General features: G+C 50.8%; 7 protein-coding genes across 7 annotated transcripts; 4 read left to right on the forward strand and 3 right to left on the reverse strand.

Moving 5' to 3' along the window:
* Window positions 1-488: 488 nt before the first annotated feature.
* SEPMUDRAFT_149756 (carboxypeptidase S1-like protein B) lies at window positions 489-2,390 on the forward strand. Its single transcript, XM_016905751.1, has one exon. The coding sequence runs from the start codon at window positions 586-588 to the stop codon at window positions 2,323-2,325; it is 1,740 nt and encodes a 579-aa protein (XP_016760040.1). The 5' UTR covers window positions 489-585; the 3' UTR covers window positions 2,326-2,390.
* Window positions 2,391-3,005: 615 nt separating this feature from the next.
* SEPMUDRAFT_46769 (general substrate transporter) lies at window positions 3,006-4,720 on the forward strand (the record flags this gene model as incomplete). Its single annotated transcript, XM_016909011.1, has 4 exons — window positions 3,006-3,132; window positions 3,236-3,309; window positions 3,397-4,314; window positions 4,373-4,720. 4 exons carry the CDS (start codon window positions 3,006-3,008, stop codon window positions 4,718-4,720), a joined length of 1,467 nt encoding a protein of 488 aa, XP_016760041.1.
* A 622-nt stretch (window positions 4,721-5,342) lies between these two features.
* Window positions 5,343-6,500, forward strand: SEPMUDRAFT_149757 (histone H2A). Its single transcript, XM_016905752.1, has 3 exons — window positions 5,343-5,639; window positions 5,693-5,781; window positions 6,007-6,500. The coding sequence occupies exons 1-3, from the start codon at window positions 5,624-5,626 to the stop codon at window positions 6,322-6,324; spliced, it is 423 nt and encodes a 140-aa protein (XP_016760042.1). The 5' UTR covers window positions 5,343-5,623; the 3' UTR covers window positions 6,325-6,500.
* Window positions 6,501-6,874: 374 nt separating this feature from the next.
* On the reverse strand, window positions 6,875-8,449 carry SEPMUDRAFT_149758 (PDT-domain-containing protein). Its single transcript, XM_016905753.1, has 2 exons — window positions 8,116-8,449; window positions 6,875-8,036 (listed from the first exon to the last, which is right to left on the reverse strand). Exons 1-2 carry the CDS (start codon window positions 8,176-8,178, stop codon window positions 6,936-6,938), a joined length of 1,164 nt encoding a protein of 387 aa, XP_016760043.1. The 5' UTR covers window positions 8,179-8,449; the 3' UTR covers window positions 6,875-6,935.
* Window positions 8,450-8,905: 456 nt separating this feature from the next.
* Window positions 8,906-10,599, reverse strand: SEPMUDRAFT_156828 (berberine-like protein; the record flags this gene model as incomplete). Its single annotated transcript, XM_016907697.1, has 2 exons — window positions 8,906-9,514; window positions 9,591-10,599. The coding sequence occupies 2 exons, from the start codon at window positions 10,597-10,599 to the stop codon at window positions 8,991-8,993; spliced, it is 1,533 nt and encodes a 510-aa protein (XP_016760044.1). The 3' UTR covers window positions 8,906-8,990.
* SEPMUDRAFT_87287 (Golgi GDP-mannose transporter) lies at window positions 10,598-12,911 on the reverse strand. The gene is made up of 3 exons (XM_016910438.1): window positions 12,518-12,911; window positions 11,944-12,421; window positions 10,598-11,875 (listed from the first exon to the last, which is right to left on the reverse strand). Exons 1-3 carry the CDS (start codon window positions 12,755-12,757, stop codon window positions 11,448-11,450), a joined length of 1,146 nt encoding a protein of 381 aa, XP_016760045.1. The 5' UTR covers window positions 12,758-12,911; the 3' UTR covers window positions 10,598-11,447.
* Window positions 12,912-13,347: 436 nt separating this feature from the next.
* SEPMUDRAFT_149759 (thioredoxin-like protein) lies at window positions 13,348-14,227 on the forward strand. The gene has a single exon (XM_016905754.1). The coding sequence runs from the start codon at window positions 13,398-13,400 to the stop codon at window positions 13,857-13,859; it is 462 nt and encodes a 153-aa protein (XP_016760046.1). The 5' UTR covers window positions 13,348-13,397; the 3' UTR covers window positions 13,860-14,227.
* Window positions 14,228-15,523: the final 1,296 nt, after the last annotated feature.

Raw genomic sequence — 15,523 nt, forward strand, 5'->3', positions numbered from 1 at the left:
ATTGTGGCGAGGCGCAGAAGGAGGTGGATCATCGACAGAATCATGCTGCGTCATTGCAGAAATACACCTCCATCTGTGGCTGAGGTGATCATTGATGGCCGTAGGAGATACCTTACCCTCTACTAGGTATGCACAGCGACATAATGTCCCGTTTTTGCTGCTGCTGTGCACAACTCAACATGCACTACTGTCTGCATCATACATCCACTTACAGGTGGAGGTCTTCCCATCAAGGAACCGTTGCCCCAAATCAAGTTTTTCCAATATGCGCCAAGCATCATAATCCCTTTGATCGGAACTTACCCAGCAACCAGTACTGTAATCCGCCGTTGCATTCCAGCCCAGCGCTTCACCGTTGAAGTCAGGTTGAAGAGGGATTTCGGGTCTTGGCACTAACCCACGCAAATCTCAGCCTGAGGCAACAATATCAAGATTACCACCACTCCCCTCCCTGCCCATTCCAACAACATCCATCCTGAACCTACGGAGGTACCTCCTAGATGGTATATCGTTCTATCAACAGACATCGACATTGTCTACATAGACCTTGTCGAACATCGTGACATTCATCATGATGCGCCATGTATGGCGTTACATCAGCTGCGGGAATGCCCCGGAGTGCGTTCTTTCAGCGGCTATGTACACCTGCCAGCTGGTGCCCTTCAAGATCTAGGCCAAAAGTCCGACTATCCTATCAACACCTTCTTTTGGTTCTTCGAGTCGAGAAAGGACCCTAGCAATGCGCCACTGTCAATATGGCTCAACGGAGGACCAGGTTCGAGCTCAATGCTCGGACTACTAGCGGAGAACGGGCCATGCTTCATCAACCCGGACTCGAACAGCACCACTTTGAACGAGTGGTCGTGGAACAATGAAGTCAATATGTTATATCTGGATCAACCGGCACAAGCTGGCTTCTCCTACGACACTCTAACGAACATATCCCACAATTTGGTGACCGACAGAGTATTCTTGCTCAACGATACCGATCCTATCCCGCCCCAGAATGCTACTTTCCTCGTCGGGACCTATGCCTCCCAAGACTCGAATCGGACGTCGCTCGGATCCGTTAATGCGGCGCAGGCACTCTGGCACTTCGCCCAAGAGTGGTTTCAAGAGTTCCCAGAGCATCGACCTCACGATGGCCGAATCTCTCTTGCTACCGAGAGTTACGGAGGAAGGTACGGCCCTGCAATCTTTGCATTCTTCCAGGAGATGAATGAGCGAATCGAGAAGGGTGACTTCAACGTGGAGGGCGAACAGCACATCCGTCACCTTGATACCCTCATGCTGATCAGTGCCTGTCTTGACCAACTGGTGCAAGGGCCTTCCTACCCACATATTGCTTATAACAATACATACGGAATTGAAACTGTGAACCAAACCATATACGAGGGAATGTTAGATTCCTTGTACAAGGAGGGTGGCTGCATCGACCAGATCTACCAATGCCGCAATTTATCTCTGACCTACGACCCTGAAAATCTGGGACACAATACCACAGTGAACGACATCTGTGCAAAATCAGACAGCTATTGCTCCAAGAATGTTCGCTCGCCTTACAATCTCTACGCTGGTCGTAACTATTACGACTTTGCTACACTCGACCCAGACCCATTCGTCCCGAAATTCTATTACGGCTTCCTCAATCAGCCACACGTCCAACAAGCTCTGGGTGTACCTCTGAACTTTTCTCACTCATCTGCAGCTGTGAGTTTTGCTTTCCGATCAATCGGCGACTACAACAAACCCGGCTGGCTGGAAGACCTTGCGTATCTGCTGGAGAATGGCATCAAAGTGACCATGGCCTATGGCGATCGAGACTACGCCTGCAATTGGCTCGGTGGAGAAGCGGTTTCCTTGGCCATCAACTATACCAACACGAGCAACTTCCATGCCGCAGGATACACCGCCATCGAGACCAACAGCAGCTATTGCGGGGGACAAGTGCGACAATACGGCAACCTCAGCTTCAGTCGTGTGTACCAGGCCGGACATGAGATCCCCAGCTACCAACCCGAGACGAGTTACAAAATCTTCATGCGCGCACTGCACAACGTGGACATTGCCACCGGTACCGTTCCTGTGACCTCGGAGGATGGCTCGATATACAGCTCGGTGGGCATCCCGGATACCTGGGCCATTAAGAACGATCCGCCACAGCAGCCTCTCCCATTCTGTTACGTTCTCAATCCACGTATGTGCAGCAAGGCACAAATCGACTCCATCTACAACGGGAGCGCGGTCATCAGGAACTATTTGATCGTGGATAACTACACCACAGCACTGTTTCCAGATGTGGTGGGTAATGGTGGTATCAATTGAGACTACGGAGGAGGAAGAGGAGGCTGCAGGACTTTAATCGTGCTACCTATCACAGCCAAGCCAAATCTCCCATCCCATCCCATCCCATTCCATTCCAAGTTTTGACACAACAAAGAAAAAGACTTCCATATTTCCCACTCATCCAGTGTGCTCCTGCCTATCTTGATTGAAAAGGCACTCACTTCCTACTAATGCGTGCGCCTGTCGGCTGGTCGGGCTAATCAGACGACCACCCGTTTCCAAGGGTGTTCTCACCTCACCTATCCCTTCCTAACAAACCAAGTGACATCGGAAACTCGGTATGGCGTGCTGGTTGCGTGATGCAGATCAATATCAAGATAAAAAAAAATACAGTAGTAAGATAGGTACGTGTTGTGTTTCATCATGGGAATTCGGAGGTGGCCAGTAGCAACAGTACCTCATGTATTACAGTGACGGTGTGACGAGTTTTTGTTAATTGAGAGACTTTGCCCTGCTTGAGGTATAAGGTAGGTACAGGTTTCTGGGACTACCTCTTTCTCTCTGCTTTCTCTCTTCTTCTTCTTGTTCTCTCTACTCGCTCATCAACACAAGACACGCACGAACTTTCATGAGATTTGGGGACTGTTCCTTTTCACATTCCAAGTCGCGCCGCCAGCTAGCCCGCCAACCACAGAAACGAACGGAACAAAACGATCATGATGATCAACAAGGCTTCTTCTTCGTCTTCTCCACGAAGCACTCGTCTGGGCACATTCCGAGCCTACTACTTCGGATTTTTCGTGTGTACGGCAGGATTCTTATTTGGTTATGATACGGGCATAGTCGGTATGTTTTGTCGGAAACAGGGCAGGCGTTTCTGATGGAAAGCCAAGGTTATATTTACCTTCACCCGCCTTTTCTTGCTAATTTTCAAAACAAAATCATATAGGTGGGGTGCTCACCATGAAGGCCTATCAGCGAGATTTTGGATATACGGATCATACGACTGTATCGGCAGTGATGGTTTCGCTGCAGAATGTGGGAGCATTTCTTGCTGCAGTGGCGATTTTTCCTCTTTCGGAACGATATGGGAGAAAGTCGACGATACAGATTGCTTGTCTTGTCTTCATTGCTGGGGTGATTCTTCAAGTCGTTCCGTCGCATTCTTTGGTGTGTTTTTACATGGGTCGATTCGTGTCCGGTTTGGGACTGGGCGCTGCAACGGCTGTTGTGCCGAGTTATAATGCAGAACAAGCACCCAAAGAGATCCGTGGGAAACTTGGATCGGGCATGCAGTTGCTCTTCGCTGCGGGTGTGCTTGTCTCGTACTGGATCGATTATGCGACTGTACACGACATGGAGGTATCTTCTGCCCAGTGGCAAATACCAGTCGGTCTCCAGATGGTTCCAGCAGCGTTCTTGGCGATTGGTCTCTTCTGGCAAAAAGAGTCGATCCGATGGCTTGCGAAAAAGGGCAGAACTGAAGAGGCATGGGAAGCTCTGGCATGGATGCGTGCAGACAGTGGCGAACACGTGAAGGCGGAATTCCACGAGATCCAGACTGGTATCGCGGAGGAAGTCCGTGCTAGTGAAGGCTTCAAGAAGCGGGAGCTACTCGAGCCTGCGAACCGGTATCGACTAGGGCTCGCTGTTGGTGTGTTTCTCGGACAGCAGTGCACTGGCATGACAGCACTTGCGTACTTTGGTCCGCAGTTCTTCCAGCTTTTGGTTGGTGCGGGAGAAAAGAATCTCCTCATTACGGGACTTTATGGAGCGGAGAAGTTCATTATGGTGGCTACCTATATCTTCTGCTTTAGCGAGTCGTGGGGACGCAAGCCTACCTTATGGATATCAGCTCTGGTCATGTCTGTACTCTTCGTCGTCGTCACGGTCGTGAACAATACGACTTCTGCTCCCGTCAACAACCAGACAACGGGCGCTGGTATCGCGACCGTGGCTCTGATTTTTCTCACAAACTCGGTCTATCAATTCTCATGGGGTCCGGTACCGTGGCCTTACACTGCTGAGGTACGCATATCACATGGCAATTCTAATCTGCTCGAGCGCTACTAACACTTTCTCCCAGATTTTCCCATCTCGTATCCGGGAGTTGGGCACTTCCACTGGTGTTGCCACGCAATGGCTGTTTAACTTCGTCTTCAGTTTAGCAACGCCCTACATGATTGCATCATGGGGATCGTACACGTTCTTGTTCTACGCTTGCCTCGATATCATCATGTCGATATGCGTATATTTGTTCTTCAAGGAAACCAAAGGCCGCACCCTGGAGGAAATGGAACACGTGTTTCGATCTCAGGCAACTTCCGATAATGAGGCGATGCGGAGGAAGGTGGTGGATGATATAAGCGAGGATAGAGTCAGAATCACAGATGTTATTCCAGGTTACATGGGGAAGGATGATAATGCGAAATAGAAATGTCTTGACTCTTGGGACTCTTGTTGACTTCTGGAGGCGGTATAGAATAAATTCTACGCTATACTCCTTTTGCATCTCTCTCTGCCGCGCTCCCGCTTCCCGAGTCCCGAGCTCCATCCATCCTCCGATCCATCCTTGGCATAAGTTAGCAGCAGCAGTATGGCTTTGCAAATAATGGCCTTCATGACCAGCAAACATCGCTTGTTCGCAGCACACTCTTCGCCAACCACATCTAATCATAGTACTCAGTGCGCTGCGTTTCATCATGTAAGTTTGGCAACACATGGACGCTGACTGCAGCATCTTTGGCTGACTACTGTTCTGGCATAGATTATTCTACTCATGAGGCCTAAGGGCTTCAATTGTAGTTGGCAAGACATGACTACTGTAGTAGTATGCCAGCCTGGCCAAGTATTACCCCTCGTCGTCGCCGTCTGTGTCGTTCATCTCTGCGCTGAATGCTGCATAGTCGTGCCGACACTCAACACTGCTCTCCCATCTCTCTCTGTCCTGGGCTCTGAGATCAACCCCCCCTCCCATCCCATCCTATATGATGAGCTGCCCTTCTACACTTCACCAGCTCCTCGTCACGAAAAGCACGACATTTCACTTGCTAAACACTGATCTATAGCATCTCCAGGCTGCCACTTCATACCAAGCAATCCACAAACGCTCCCTTCTCGACATTGACGCTTGGACCAATTAGAATCTTGTGGGAATAGCCTTGCCGAAAGCGATGCCTCCCGCAAAACGCGACTCACAGGGAATCCTCATCCACACAACATCCACAACAATCCAATTTGCGACCATTCCATCCACAACGCAACTATCAGCAGCTCCCCTCGACGCGCGCAAAAACTCCAGCAACCATCCTATCGCACGACACTCCACATCCACGCAATGGCAGGCGGAAAGGGTACGGACAAATCGCGACGGCTCGAGTCACGCGCCTATCTAACTACTGTACAGGCAAGACTGGTGGTAAGACTGGTGGAAAAGCGGGCGCCGACAACAGTGGAAAATCGCAGAAGTCGCACTCGGCGAAGGCGGGTCTTCAGGTGTGTATCATCGCGCTCTCGCGACAGACAACGAGGTGGCAGCGGCCTTGGACCGGATGGGCGCGTCGCAAAGCACATTCCTGCGCACAGCAGTCATACTCCCCGACTGCTGCGCTGCAGTTTGCAAACGCGACGACCTGTGCTGCGCACATGAGCGAACACTGGTTATCCGGTCCATGCCGACGCGTCGTATCAGACTCGAGCTGACACATTTACCCCACCTAGTTCCCATGCGGTCGTGTCAAGCGTTTCTTGAAATCGCAAACCCAGAATAAGATGCGCGTGGGTGCCAAAGCTGCCGTATACGTGACCGCCGTTCTCGAATATCTCACCGCCGAAGTACTCGAACTTGCTGGAAACGCCGCGAAGGACCTCAAGGTCAAACGTATCACGCCGCGTCATCTCCAACTTGCTATTCGAGGCGACGAAGAACTCGATACCCTGATCCGAGCCACCATCGCGTTCGGAGGTGTCTTGCCACACATCAACCGCGCACTGCTGCTCAAGGTTGAACAGAAGAAGAACAAGAAGGCGGATGCGTAGTAGGCTTATCTTTTGGAAACATTGATGAGGACGAGGATACCCCAGTGGCAGGTTCAGAGATTATGGTTGGAGTTCTGGAGCAGATGGCGTCAGGAAATATCAGGCGCTACGAAGCGCTCATGACTGTAGCAGTAAACTGGGCACCGAACGCATGCTAAAATTGCTTTTCCTTTAGGCCTTTTTCCTTTTCTCCCACTTGTGGCAATAATTCGTCGAATTCTGTTGTTCTCTCTATGTGGAAATGTGGCGTAGCCTTCACATTCCTTAGTATACGCGATCCTTTTTTAGCGGGAAGGCTTGTGTTGTGAAATAGCGATCCTCATTTGACAGGATTCCGCACATCCTGCCAGACAGTAAGTACATTGGGTCGATTCTGAGGAAAGTTCGGCACACACCGGATACTGTGCAATTCAAGCAAGCGAACCACACACACCTAGTACTTTGAGCCGGTCGATGAGCAACGTTACATGTACGCCATCGCTAGAGCGAGAGAGAGAGAGAGAGAGAGAGAGAGAGAGAGAAAACAAAGATAATTTCCATGAATCTCGCGCTCCCACTCATCCACATATTCTACTTTTACCACCCACATCGCCGTATCGCCATTTTTCCACTCACGCAGCAGCAGCAAGTTTATTCTCCCAACTCCCCAACCATCTCCACTCCCTAGCCACCGCACCCAATTCCTCCAGAGCACGATTCACTTTCCCCCCTCCTTCTACTCCTTCTCTGTGCAATTTCCGACCCAAAATTTCCACAAAAAACACATAATGCCACGCGCTTTCGGTGCTGGGTCGACTGTTGATACTCGAGAGATTGAGATGGTATTTTTTGAAAACTGCGAGGGAATCTGCTAGTGCACCGGGTTCGCTATGGTTGTTTACAGTAAAAGAGATGAGGGTTTTGTATTTTTGTTCTTCATCTTCTTCTTTTTCGTTGTTGTCGTCGTCTTCTCTGTCATCGAGTGTGTTGTGCAAGGCAGTTGATGCTACGGCGCTACTAGAATTAGGCTCGGAGATAGGCGATTGAGAAGCAGCAGTGGCGAAGACGTCTTGACGATTACGCAAGATGAAGAAACGGGTAGTATTTCCTTCTTTATCTTCGATGCCTTCGGCGAGGATATCGAGATTATTGACATCTCCTGCGATTCTGCTGCTGATGGCTGCACTCGTGCCTGTTTCGTCTTGAGCGACTAGTTCTGCTGCTCGACTGGTGCTGGACACGTCTTGTTGCTCGATGCCTTTGAGATAGGTGTTGAGGAAGAGTTTGCATTGCCCCCACGCCTGCGGGTGGGAGTAGAGTTTTGTGATGTGGGAAATGTCTTGGTTCGGCTTCACTCGGGGCTTGGGTGGGATGGGAGCTGCTTGTGTCGGTGTGCAGGTTCCGGATGCTTCGTCGGGAAACTTTCGGAATGCTCTTTCTCGCTCTGATATTGATGATGATGACGCTGCAAGCTTGCTGTCCGAGCGTGCAGGTTTGGCAAGTAAGCAGTGGTGCACAGGAAGGTAGATTTCGCCTTCGACGAGAATATCTGGATGACGGTTCTGGGCGTCGACGAACAGGTCCAGAGTGAATATCACCGAGCCATTGCTGGAATTCTCAAATGGTACAACTCCATATCGCACTTCTCCGTTTTGTATGGCGCTGAAGACGTCTGCAATGTTGATTCTTGGCTGCAGGTTATACTTGTCTGCGGAGAAGACTGATAGAGCGGCCTAATGTATCGTTTAGTAGTCTCATCTTATGGTGGTGAGTGCATCAGGAAAACCAAAAGAGAGAAAAAAAATTACGTGCCTGGTGAGTGTACGTTGCCCTGGGGCCGAGGAAGGCGACAATTTCTGAAGCTTGATCCGGCATTGTGTCCTGTAACAGTCTTTGATGTCCTCTGACTGCTGCTGTAGCGGACGTGCACTGACCTCCTCGTCCGAGAATGTATTCTTCAAGTTCGTTCAAAAGCACAGGAACCCGCAACTAAACGCGTGAATGAAAGCAGTTAGTCGATCATGACACTGTTTGCCTGCGTGGTCGGCGACAGTCAGGAAGAGCGTGCAGTGGGCAAAACTGGAGAGACTCTGCAGCACGGCTCTGGCTCTGGCTCTGGCTTTAGCTTTGGCTTCGGGGGTGGGACTGTAAAGGTTGTAATGGCGATTGTGAAAATCAATGTGGAAAGGTGAAGTCAAAGTTTTGCGAGAATGAGAAACGGTATATTCTATTGCCAGTCCGACATGACGTGCTACCACATATACCTTTCTTGCAACTGCTATATTGACTCGGCAGTCCGATACCAGAAGTCGCGTGAAGCTGGGACGATACTGTATTGAGCACATTTTGCCCTGGATCAGGGTGGCTATGCGTGTTGTATAGGTACCTTGTTACCGTTTTCTTACGATTTCCAAGATACATGTACCTCCATAGTTCTACGCGTTGCATAACCCCCGCACGTGCCATTCTGCCAAGATGTTTCCCATTGACGTCTTCTTGCAAAATGGAAATAGATACTGGAGACAACAAGTCGCATGTCGAGAAGACATCTCGATATATCCCAAGAATTTTTACTTTTAATAAGCTAACTGTGTATAGACCTCAAACTGTGACTTCGACACATGTATCGTCGAGAAGAATTGTACCTAGAGAAAGATACCACCAACACCAGCCAACTACATGGCCACTCAGCTGACAGGCACATCCTGCGGATCCGCATTGAAAACGCCCTGGGGATCCAATGTTTTCTTGGCTTTGATCAATCTGTCCCAATTGCTCCCGAAAAGGTACTCGGCCGTCTCCTCCACGGTCCAATCCGCATCTCGATAATTGGGGAACCCTTGCGGAACGCCCCCATCATCCTTGTAAGCGTTGATGAAGTCATAAAATCCCTTCCTCAGGTTCGCCTGGTCATCCTTAGTAAAAGGTTTGTCCAGTGTCAGAGCACGCAAGTCCCATCTGACCAGGAGGAGGTTGTTGTCGTGTTTCCAAGCAGATGCATCGGGAGCAACAGTCTTGGTGAACGCTCCGCCCCATAGATCGACAAATCCGGATGCTCTACCTGCGCTAGGCGCAGGTGCGTAAGCAGTATTCTCAAATAGGCTTGTGGCGGTTTCGTTGGTGAGGGGATGGCTGTCGGGGATGACTGTTGAGGTGATGTAGAAGTATCGGCGCTCTGTGTTGGAGCCTTCGATAAGACCGGGAGTGGTGACTGGTCATGTTGTATTAGCTAAACAGATCTGAAGTTTGTGCAAGACTCCGAGCGAGGCAAGGAAGGAGATACTCACAATTCTCCGAAAGCAAGAAGTCAGTGTACGGCTGCTGCTCCAGAAGAGACATCCTTGCTGGTAGATGTTTCAGCATCCCAGCCGTAACAGTATCAAACTCAGATGTGCTTCCATAGAAAAATCCCTTCATGGAAACATTGGTTTTGAGATCCATGCGCACCGAAATGGTGTCCACATTGTCAGCACTTTGCGCCCAAGCCTGCAGACCCGTCAAAGCACCAACATTCTCCTCCATCGTGATATTCTTCACCTCCTCGGAGAAACCAATGGTATACGACACAATAGTATCCGATGGTTTCGCGAAAGTCTCAATCGTAACAGTCAATACAACCCCAAAGCTCGCAGCGGCTCCTCTGACCGCCCACAGAAGCTCAGAGTTCTCCGTAGCAGAAGCATCCACAATCTTCCCATCCGCAAGCGCAACTCGCACTGAAACTATGTCATCCAGGACAGTCCCGTGCAGTCTCGAAAGCGTTCCGAATCCTCCACCAAATGCTACACCCGTCATTCCCACATCTGGGCAGCGGCCATGCATGAGAGCGCGGGAGTGCTTTTCCCACAAGAATTTCGCAGCCTCGGAGATCGTCACCGGTCCTCCATATGTCAAGGTTTGGGCTTTATCGTCGTATTTGAGCACTTTCATGTTACTCAGGTTGACGACGAGAGCTCCATCAGTTCGACCAAATGCCATGCTCTGGAAGGATCTGTTGCCGCCAATTGTGGTGACTTTGACTCCACTTTCTCCAGCGCACTTGATAGCAGAGGAGACTTGATCTTCATTTTGGGGAAAGACAACGACAGATGGGACGGGGGCGACGCGGGCATTCCAGGCTTCAGAGTCGAGGGACCAACTGGAATTGGAAGGTAAAGAGAATGGTACGTCTGCCGATTGGAGGCATTGTTGTACAGAGGAGTCGTTGCCTTGTCGCTTTTGGTATTCGACAAGATTTGCAGATGCCAGAATACCAAAGAAGAGGAGCCGCAGGAGGAGGGGAATGCTGGAGGCCATCGCAGAGAGAGTGGGCTAAAGGGTATGATGAGTAGGAGTACATACTGTACAGCTACACCTTATATATGCGATCGGTTCCTGGTGACTGAATCGGACCCTAGTTCCGAGACAGAGATCCCGGGTCAGCATGGCAGCCATAACTTACGACGATATCCTGGCGACCTGGCCTGCGATTGCCCAGGGGCCAGGATATCCCAGCATACAGCAGTGTATACCGGTTGATATTATGCTTGGCTGTTCTAGTCTAAAACTAACCTGGAAGGTAGTCAGCAAGGGCAGATGTTCGGCCACTGGTTAGTTGAAACCTCAGGTGGTCCGGTGCATGCCTGAACCTTCGCGGGCTCGACGGCATCCGCCTTAGCGAGGTCATGAAGCAGCAGCCATTTGAATAAGGTAGTTTCCAGCCCGGTTTTCGGCAGATATTTCGTGCTAGGTAATGGCTATGTTCAAGAAAGTAGTACACAATGAAGACAGTATAAGTAACAGTATAAGGCCCAACACATACCTGCATCCGGCGCAGCGGGCAGAAAAAAAGGCTGCCGCTTTTGCTTCAATCTCAGGCTGCGCAACACATACCTCCTAGTTGAGAAGCCCCTTTCTATTTTCTCACCCAGACGCTCGGCGGTTTTCATACCATGCCTGTCTGCCCAGTATCATCTATGCGAAACGCCACTCCTGCGTTAGTTCACTGTCTCTCAGTGAACGTCTGCTCACCGAATTTCCGAACGAACACATCATGCCGATGCTGATATCTTGCTGCTGCTACTCGCTGCTGCGACCTCTTCCAGTTCTGTTCCCAACTCCTCATCAAGCATTTCGTTGTGCGTGCCCTCCGGATTTCCAAGAAGTCATGACTTTAGTGAATCTTTCATGCTCTGCGAACTCGCGCTTGTTGTGGGGAGAACGCTATCCTTGCTCTTGCTTGACCACACTTTCGACAGCGCGAACACGAGTCCCGACACGAATCCGACAAAGATGGCGGAGCAGCTGGCTAGGGTGACGGGTGCATTGAAGAACACCAAACCTGAGATGGCGATGGGAAGCTTGTTCAAGGCACCGACCATGGAGTAGGTGGTCGAGGAAGTGACGCGAACACACCACGCGCTGGTGTAGCTGATGAAGATGCTGCTGAGTCCGGTGAAGATCATGGCGGCAATCATGAGTTGCTGTCTGCCGGGCGGGAAGTTGATGGCAAGATTGGCGGCGGACCAGTCTTCGAGAAGGAGCGAAGCAATGAGCAGGATGGGAATGGAGAGCAGATTATTGTAGTACATGGCTGAAGGTGTGTTAGCATGATCTTGAGGCAGCCTCCCAGCCAGCCAGATAGTTAGTATTCGAACTCACTGTCGAAATCCTTGAAGTTGGTAAGCTTGATGCGCTTCCTCATGCCTAGGACGTAGCCAGCGGAGCACACGCAGTTCAGCGCCATCCAGATGTAGCCAGAATTGAGAGTGGCGATCTTCTCGGCGGCCTCGCCAGTAACAGCGTTGCCGCCGTAGGAAGCCAGAGCGTGCGAGATGTCCGCCCACGCGGCAATGATACTGCTCAGCACCATGAGGCCGAAGCTTAACAGAGCCATTCCCGTCACAGAGCCACCGAACCACAGCACCTCGCCGTATGCAATGAGGATGATGGTCAAGTTCTTGAAGATGGTGTAGACGGGAATGCTGAGGAACTGCAGGGCCTTGATGGAGGTGTAGATCATGCCAATCAGGAGCAGCGACACGGGGAACCATTTCCGCGCCTCGTCGACGTTGAAGCCGCGATATGAGATGAAGCCCATGGCCTTGCCAGATGAAATGGCTATTATGCACACTATGGCCTATAACCACACCGCGTGTTAGTCTTTTTCCGCATGCCTGCAATCCGCCCTTCCTTATATCGTGAAGTGTAGTGTCGCAGAGGGGGGAGTGCATACCTGCACGGCCAGCAAGAAGAAGCTCAGATTCCAGCCTGTTCCATTGACGCAATACTTGTTCGACACTGTCATGAGAATACTGCTCCCACAGTAGGCGAGAATGGAGAAGAGCGGGTTGTTCACCACGGCTGGGGCCGACATGGTGGGCACGATGGGTCGCGGCGCGGCTTCGAAGTGCGCGGAGGGAGGCTGGCGGTCGTCGAGTTCGATGGTAAAGTCCTTCTTTTTCTCGTCTGCCATGAACCGATCCCCGTCGTCCTGGTGGTGGTGGTGATGGGCTGGCGGAGGGCCGCGCGTGCTAAGGGGGCTCGCTTTGGTCCACAGGGAGGTGGAAGGGGAGGATCGCTGAACGCCGATGAAGGTAGTCGTGGTGAAGACGGGTGGAGCGCTGAACTCCCACAGTTGGCAGTGTGTGTTGCTACAGTGGTATAGTCAGGTATAATACAGCAAAAAAGGAGGATCTTCTCAATGGATGATGGATCACGACTCAAGACCACGCCACGTTTGCCCCGAACTCCCACGCTTCCTCCAGCCTTCCATCGGTAATCTCGTCTCGTCCCGTCCCGGTATCGCTACGGAGAACGGCACGACCCTCCTACCTCTTACTGCTATTCTACTTCTAGCTTCAAGTACAATCAATCTTCCACCACAGCGCCCGCCACCCAACAACACCAAAAATATCGCCAAAAATATCTCCCAAATGGCCACGACAATCGACTCCAAGGTCGCTCAAGTGCTGGACTCGCGCCATCCAGCCCACGACTCAGACGATGAAGACGCCCTCATCGCAGAACTCGAAGACGACGAAGACACTCAGTTCTCTGCTCTCCGCGAAAAGCGTCTCCAACAACTCCACCAAGAAGTCACGCGAGCAAAACTCATGAAAGAAACCTCTCATGGCACCTACTGCGAAATCAAATCCGAAGAATCTCTCATGGAAATTTCCACTTCGGAGAAACTCTGCATTATTCATTTCATGAAACCCGACTTCAATCGATGTGGTTACATGGATTCGAAGCTGGCGATTCTGGCGGAAAAGCATTTCGACACCAGGTTCGTGTCGATCAATGTTGAAAATGCTCCTTTCCTGGTCGTCAAGCTGGGCATTAAAGTTTTGCCGTGTGTGATTGCTTTCAAGGACGGTGTCAGTGTGGATAGGCTTATTGGCTTCGAGGGGATCGGGTATAAGCCAGATGAGTTTACCACAAAGGAGTTAGAGGAGAGGCTGTTGCAGAGTGGCGTGTTGGTGAGAAATAAAATGAATGATGATGACGATCGGAGAAGGGCAAGGAGAGAGCAGGAAGAACGCGAAAGGGACGAATTGTGGGATGAGGATGAGTGAGAGTGAGATGAGAGACTGTGTGTTTCGGCATGCGACTGGAGGTTATCACGCACGGCGGCCTTCATTCCCTCTGATCTGGCAGCCTACTCAACGAACGTTATATTTCATGCGGCGATGCAAGCGCTACAGAGGCATAACAGACATCAAGCTCGGAACTCGAAGTTAATTTGGATACGCCGAGGGACTCCGACATGCAACAATTCTTCCACCAGCATCCATCTGCCTCCTATCTCAGACTAGCTGAATACACACGAGCCTCCTGGAGCTTGCCTGATTCCAGCCTCCCGTTCTGCTTGGTGTCATTTTTCAACTGCCTGCAACCCCTTCTCGCGCTACGAGTATTCCTGGCTGGCTTCCTTTATTCTTGCAAAATCCACCAAACTTGTAGCCATTGTACATGGCTTCAGCATCGGGTTACTGCCCAGATGCATAATCCCAGCCGACCAACGGCCACAGCATGCCACCTGCTCAAATGCGTCGACCACGGAGCAGAAACATGTTCATCCCGTTGCCATAACGAGCCCTCTTCCTCCACGCTTTCAAGAGCACTCGTCTTCTTTGAGCATTGCTTTGCAGCTCTATTTCTCCCAGGAGGTTTTCTTGTCCACTGTGGGTGTCGATGGGTCTGGTCGGCTGTCGTAAGAGCACTTTTCTTTGTGTTTTTGATCCTGGGCACTTCCAGATGATTGTGAAGTGCGCGCACGCATAGCTTCAGCAATCTGGCAAGCCTCGCATTGTGCATAGTGGGTGCGCCTCTTGCGCGGGAAGGAGATACAATTGCCCATAGTGCTGGGTTATGTCTGGTAGGATCTGAGGTCTCGTCGGCGTTGCCCTCGGCGTTGTCTTATTTGCGCCGTGTATGGTGTCTATCGAATTGAAGGATGTGTGCATTAGGAGGTATGCTGGAGTCGTACAGCTCGCACATTGACATTCGAGAGTACGATGTCATAGTGATGAGGAGAGTCGACTCGGCACCTTACGGATCATACTGACTTTAATACTCTACCATGGATCGTGGCTTTCGCGGGCCTTTCATGCGTGCCATTTGCAGTCTTGGCATACTCTTTTTGGTTGTTATGCCAAAAGTACAACAGACTAGTAGTAGGTACATGAGCGACATATGGTCTATGCACCACCGCACACGACGCTCTCTACAGACACAGCATATACATCACATCTCAGGCCTCGCATCGATGCCCACCAAGATAGCACATGGTCTATGAACATAAGGCTGTCCACAAGCAGAACAAAACTCCATAGGCCAGGCCTCATTGGGAACTTCGACGAAGCACCGTTCCCATAATACAGCGTACCCTCCCTTTCATGAAGTCGGACATTTCAGAAAACAATTTCGGCGCTTATATTGCCCTTTCAATCGTCTACATTCCCGTCGGCCTTGCTTTGCCAACAGCATTCTCGCTTCCCGCGACGCCCAGCAGAATTAATCACTGCTTCCATTTTATGGCCTCTCCCAACTAGGTGCAAACGGAGAGTTCCGCCTAAAGATGAAAGGATGCTTTGGGGAAAGCGGAGCAGAACTCACATGAGGATTGCGGCAATTGAGTTCGTATCATGACGCATATCAGGCATGTTTGTGTGGAGAGGAAGAGGTCTAGCAGGCAGCCTTCATCTCAAGGATTGACAATATCGAATTCGAGAGAGAA

The sequence above is a fragment of the Sphaerulina musiva genome (genome assembly GCF_000320565.1).
Source record: "Sphaerulina musiva SO2202 unplaced genomic scaffold SEPMUscaffold_6, whole genome shotgun sequence".
Taxonomy (NCBI): Eukaryota; Fungi; Ascomycota; class Dothideomycetes; order Mycosphaerellales; family Mycosphaerellaceae; genus Sphaerulina; species Sphaerulina musiva.

Excerpts from the sequence above, each read along its gene's own strand:
- SEPMUDRAFT_149758 (XM_016905753.1), bottom strand. The coding sequence starts at position 8,178 with ATGCCGGATCAAGCTTCAGAAATTGTCGCCTTCCTCGGCCCCAGGGCA. Across the intron at positions 8,037-8,115 it reads GGGCAACGTACACTCACCAG|GCCGCTCTATCAGTCTTCTC; the intron begins GCACGTAATTTT and ends ACGATACATTAG.
- SEPMUDRAFT_87287 (XM_016910438.1), bottom strand. The coding sequence starts at position 12,757 with ATGGCAGACGAGAAAAAGAAGGACTTTACCATCGAACTCGACGACCGC. Across the intron at positions 12,422-12,517 it reads TCTTCTTGCTGGCCGTGCAG|GCCATAGTGTGCATAATAGC; the intron begins GTATGCACTCCC and ends GTGTGGTTATAG. Across the intron at positions 11,876-11,943 it reads CAACTTCAAGGATTTCGACA|CCATGTACTACAATAATCTG; the intron begins GTGAGTTCGAAT and ends ACACACCTTCAG.
- SEPMUDRAFT_149757 (XM_016905752.1), top strand. Across the intron at positions 5,782-6,006 it reads CGGCGAAGGCGGGTCTTCAG|TTCCCATGCGGTCGTGTCAA; the intron begins GTGTGTATCATC and ends TACCCCACCTAG.
- SEPMUDRAFT_149756 (XM_016905751.1), top strand. The coding sequence starts at position 586 with ATGGCGTTACATCAGCTGCGGGAATGCCCCGGAGTGCGTTCTTTCAGC.
- SEPMUDRAFT_149759 (XM_016905754.1), top strand. The coding sequence starts at position 13,398 with ATGAAAGAAACCTCTCATGGCACCTACTGCGAAATCAAATCCGAAGAA.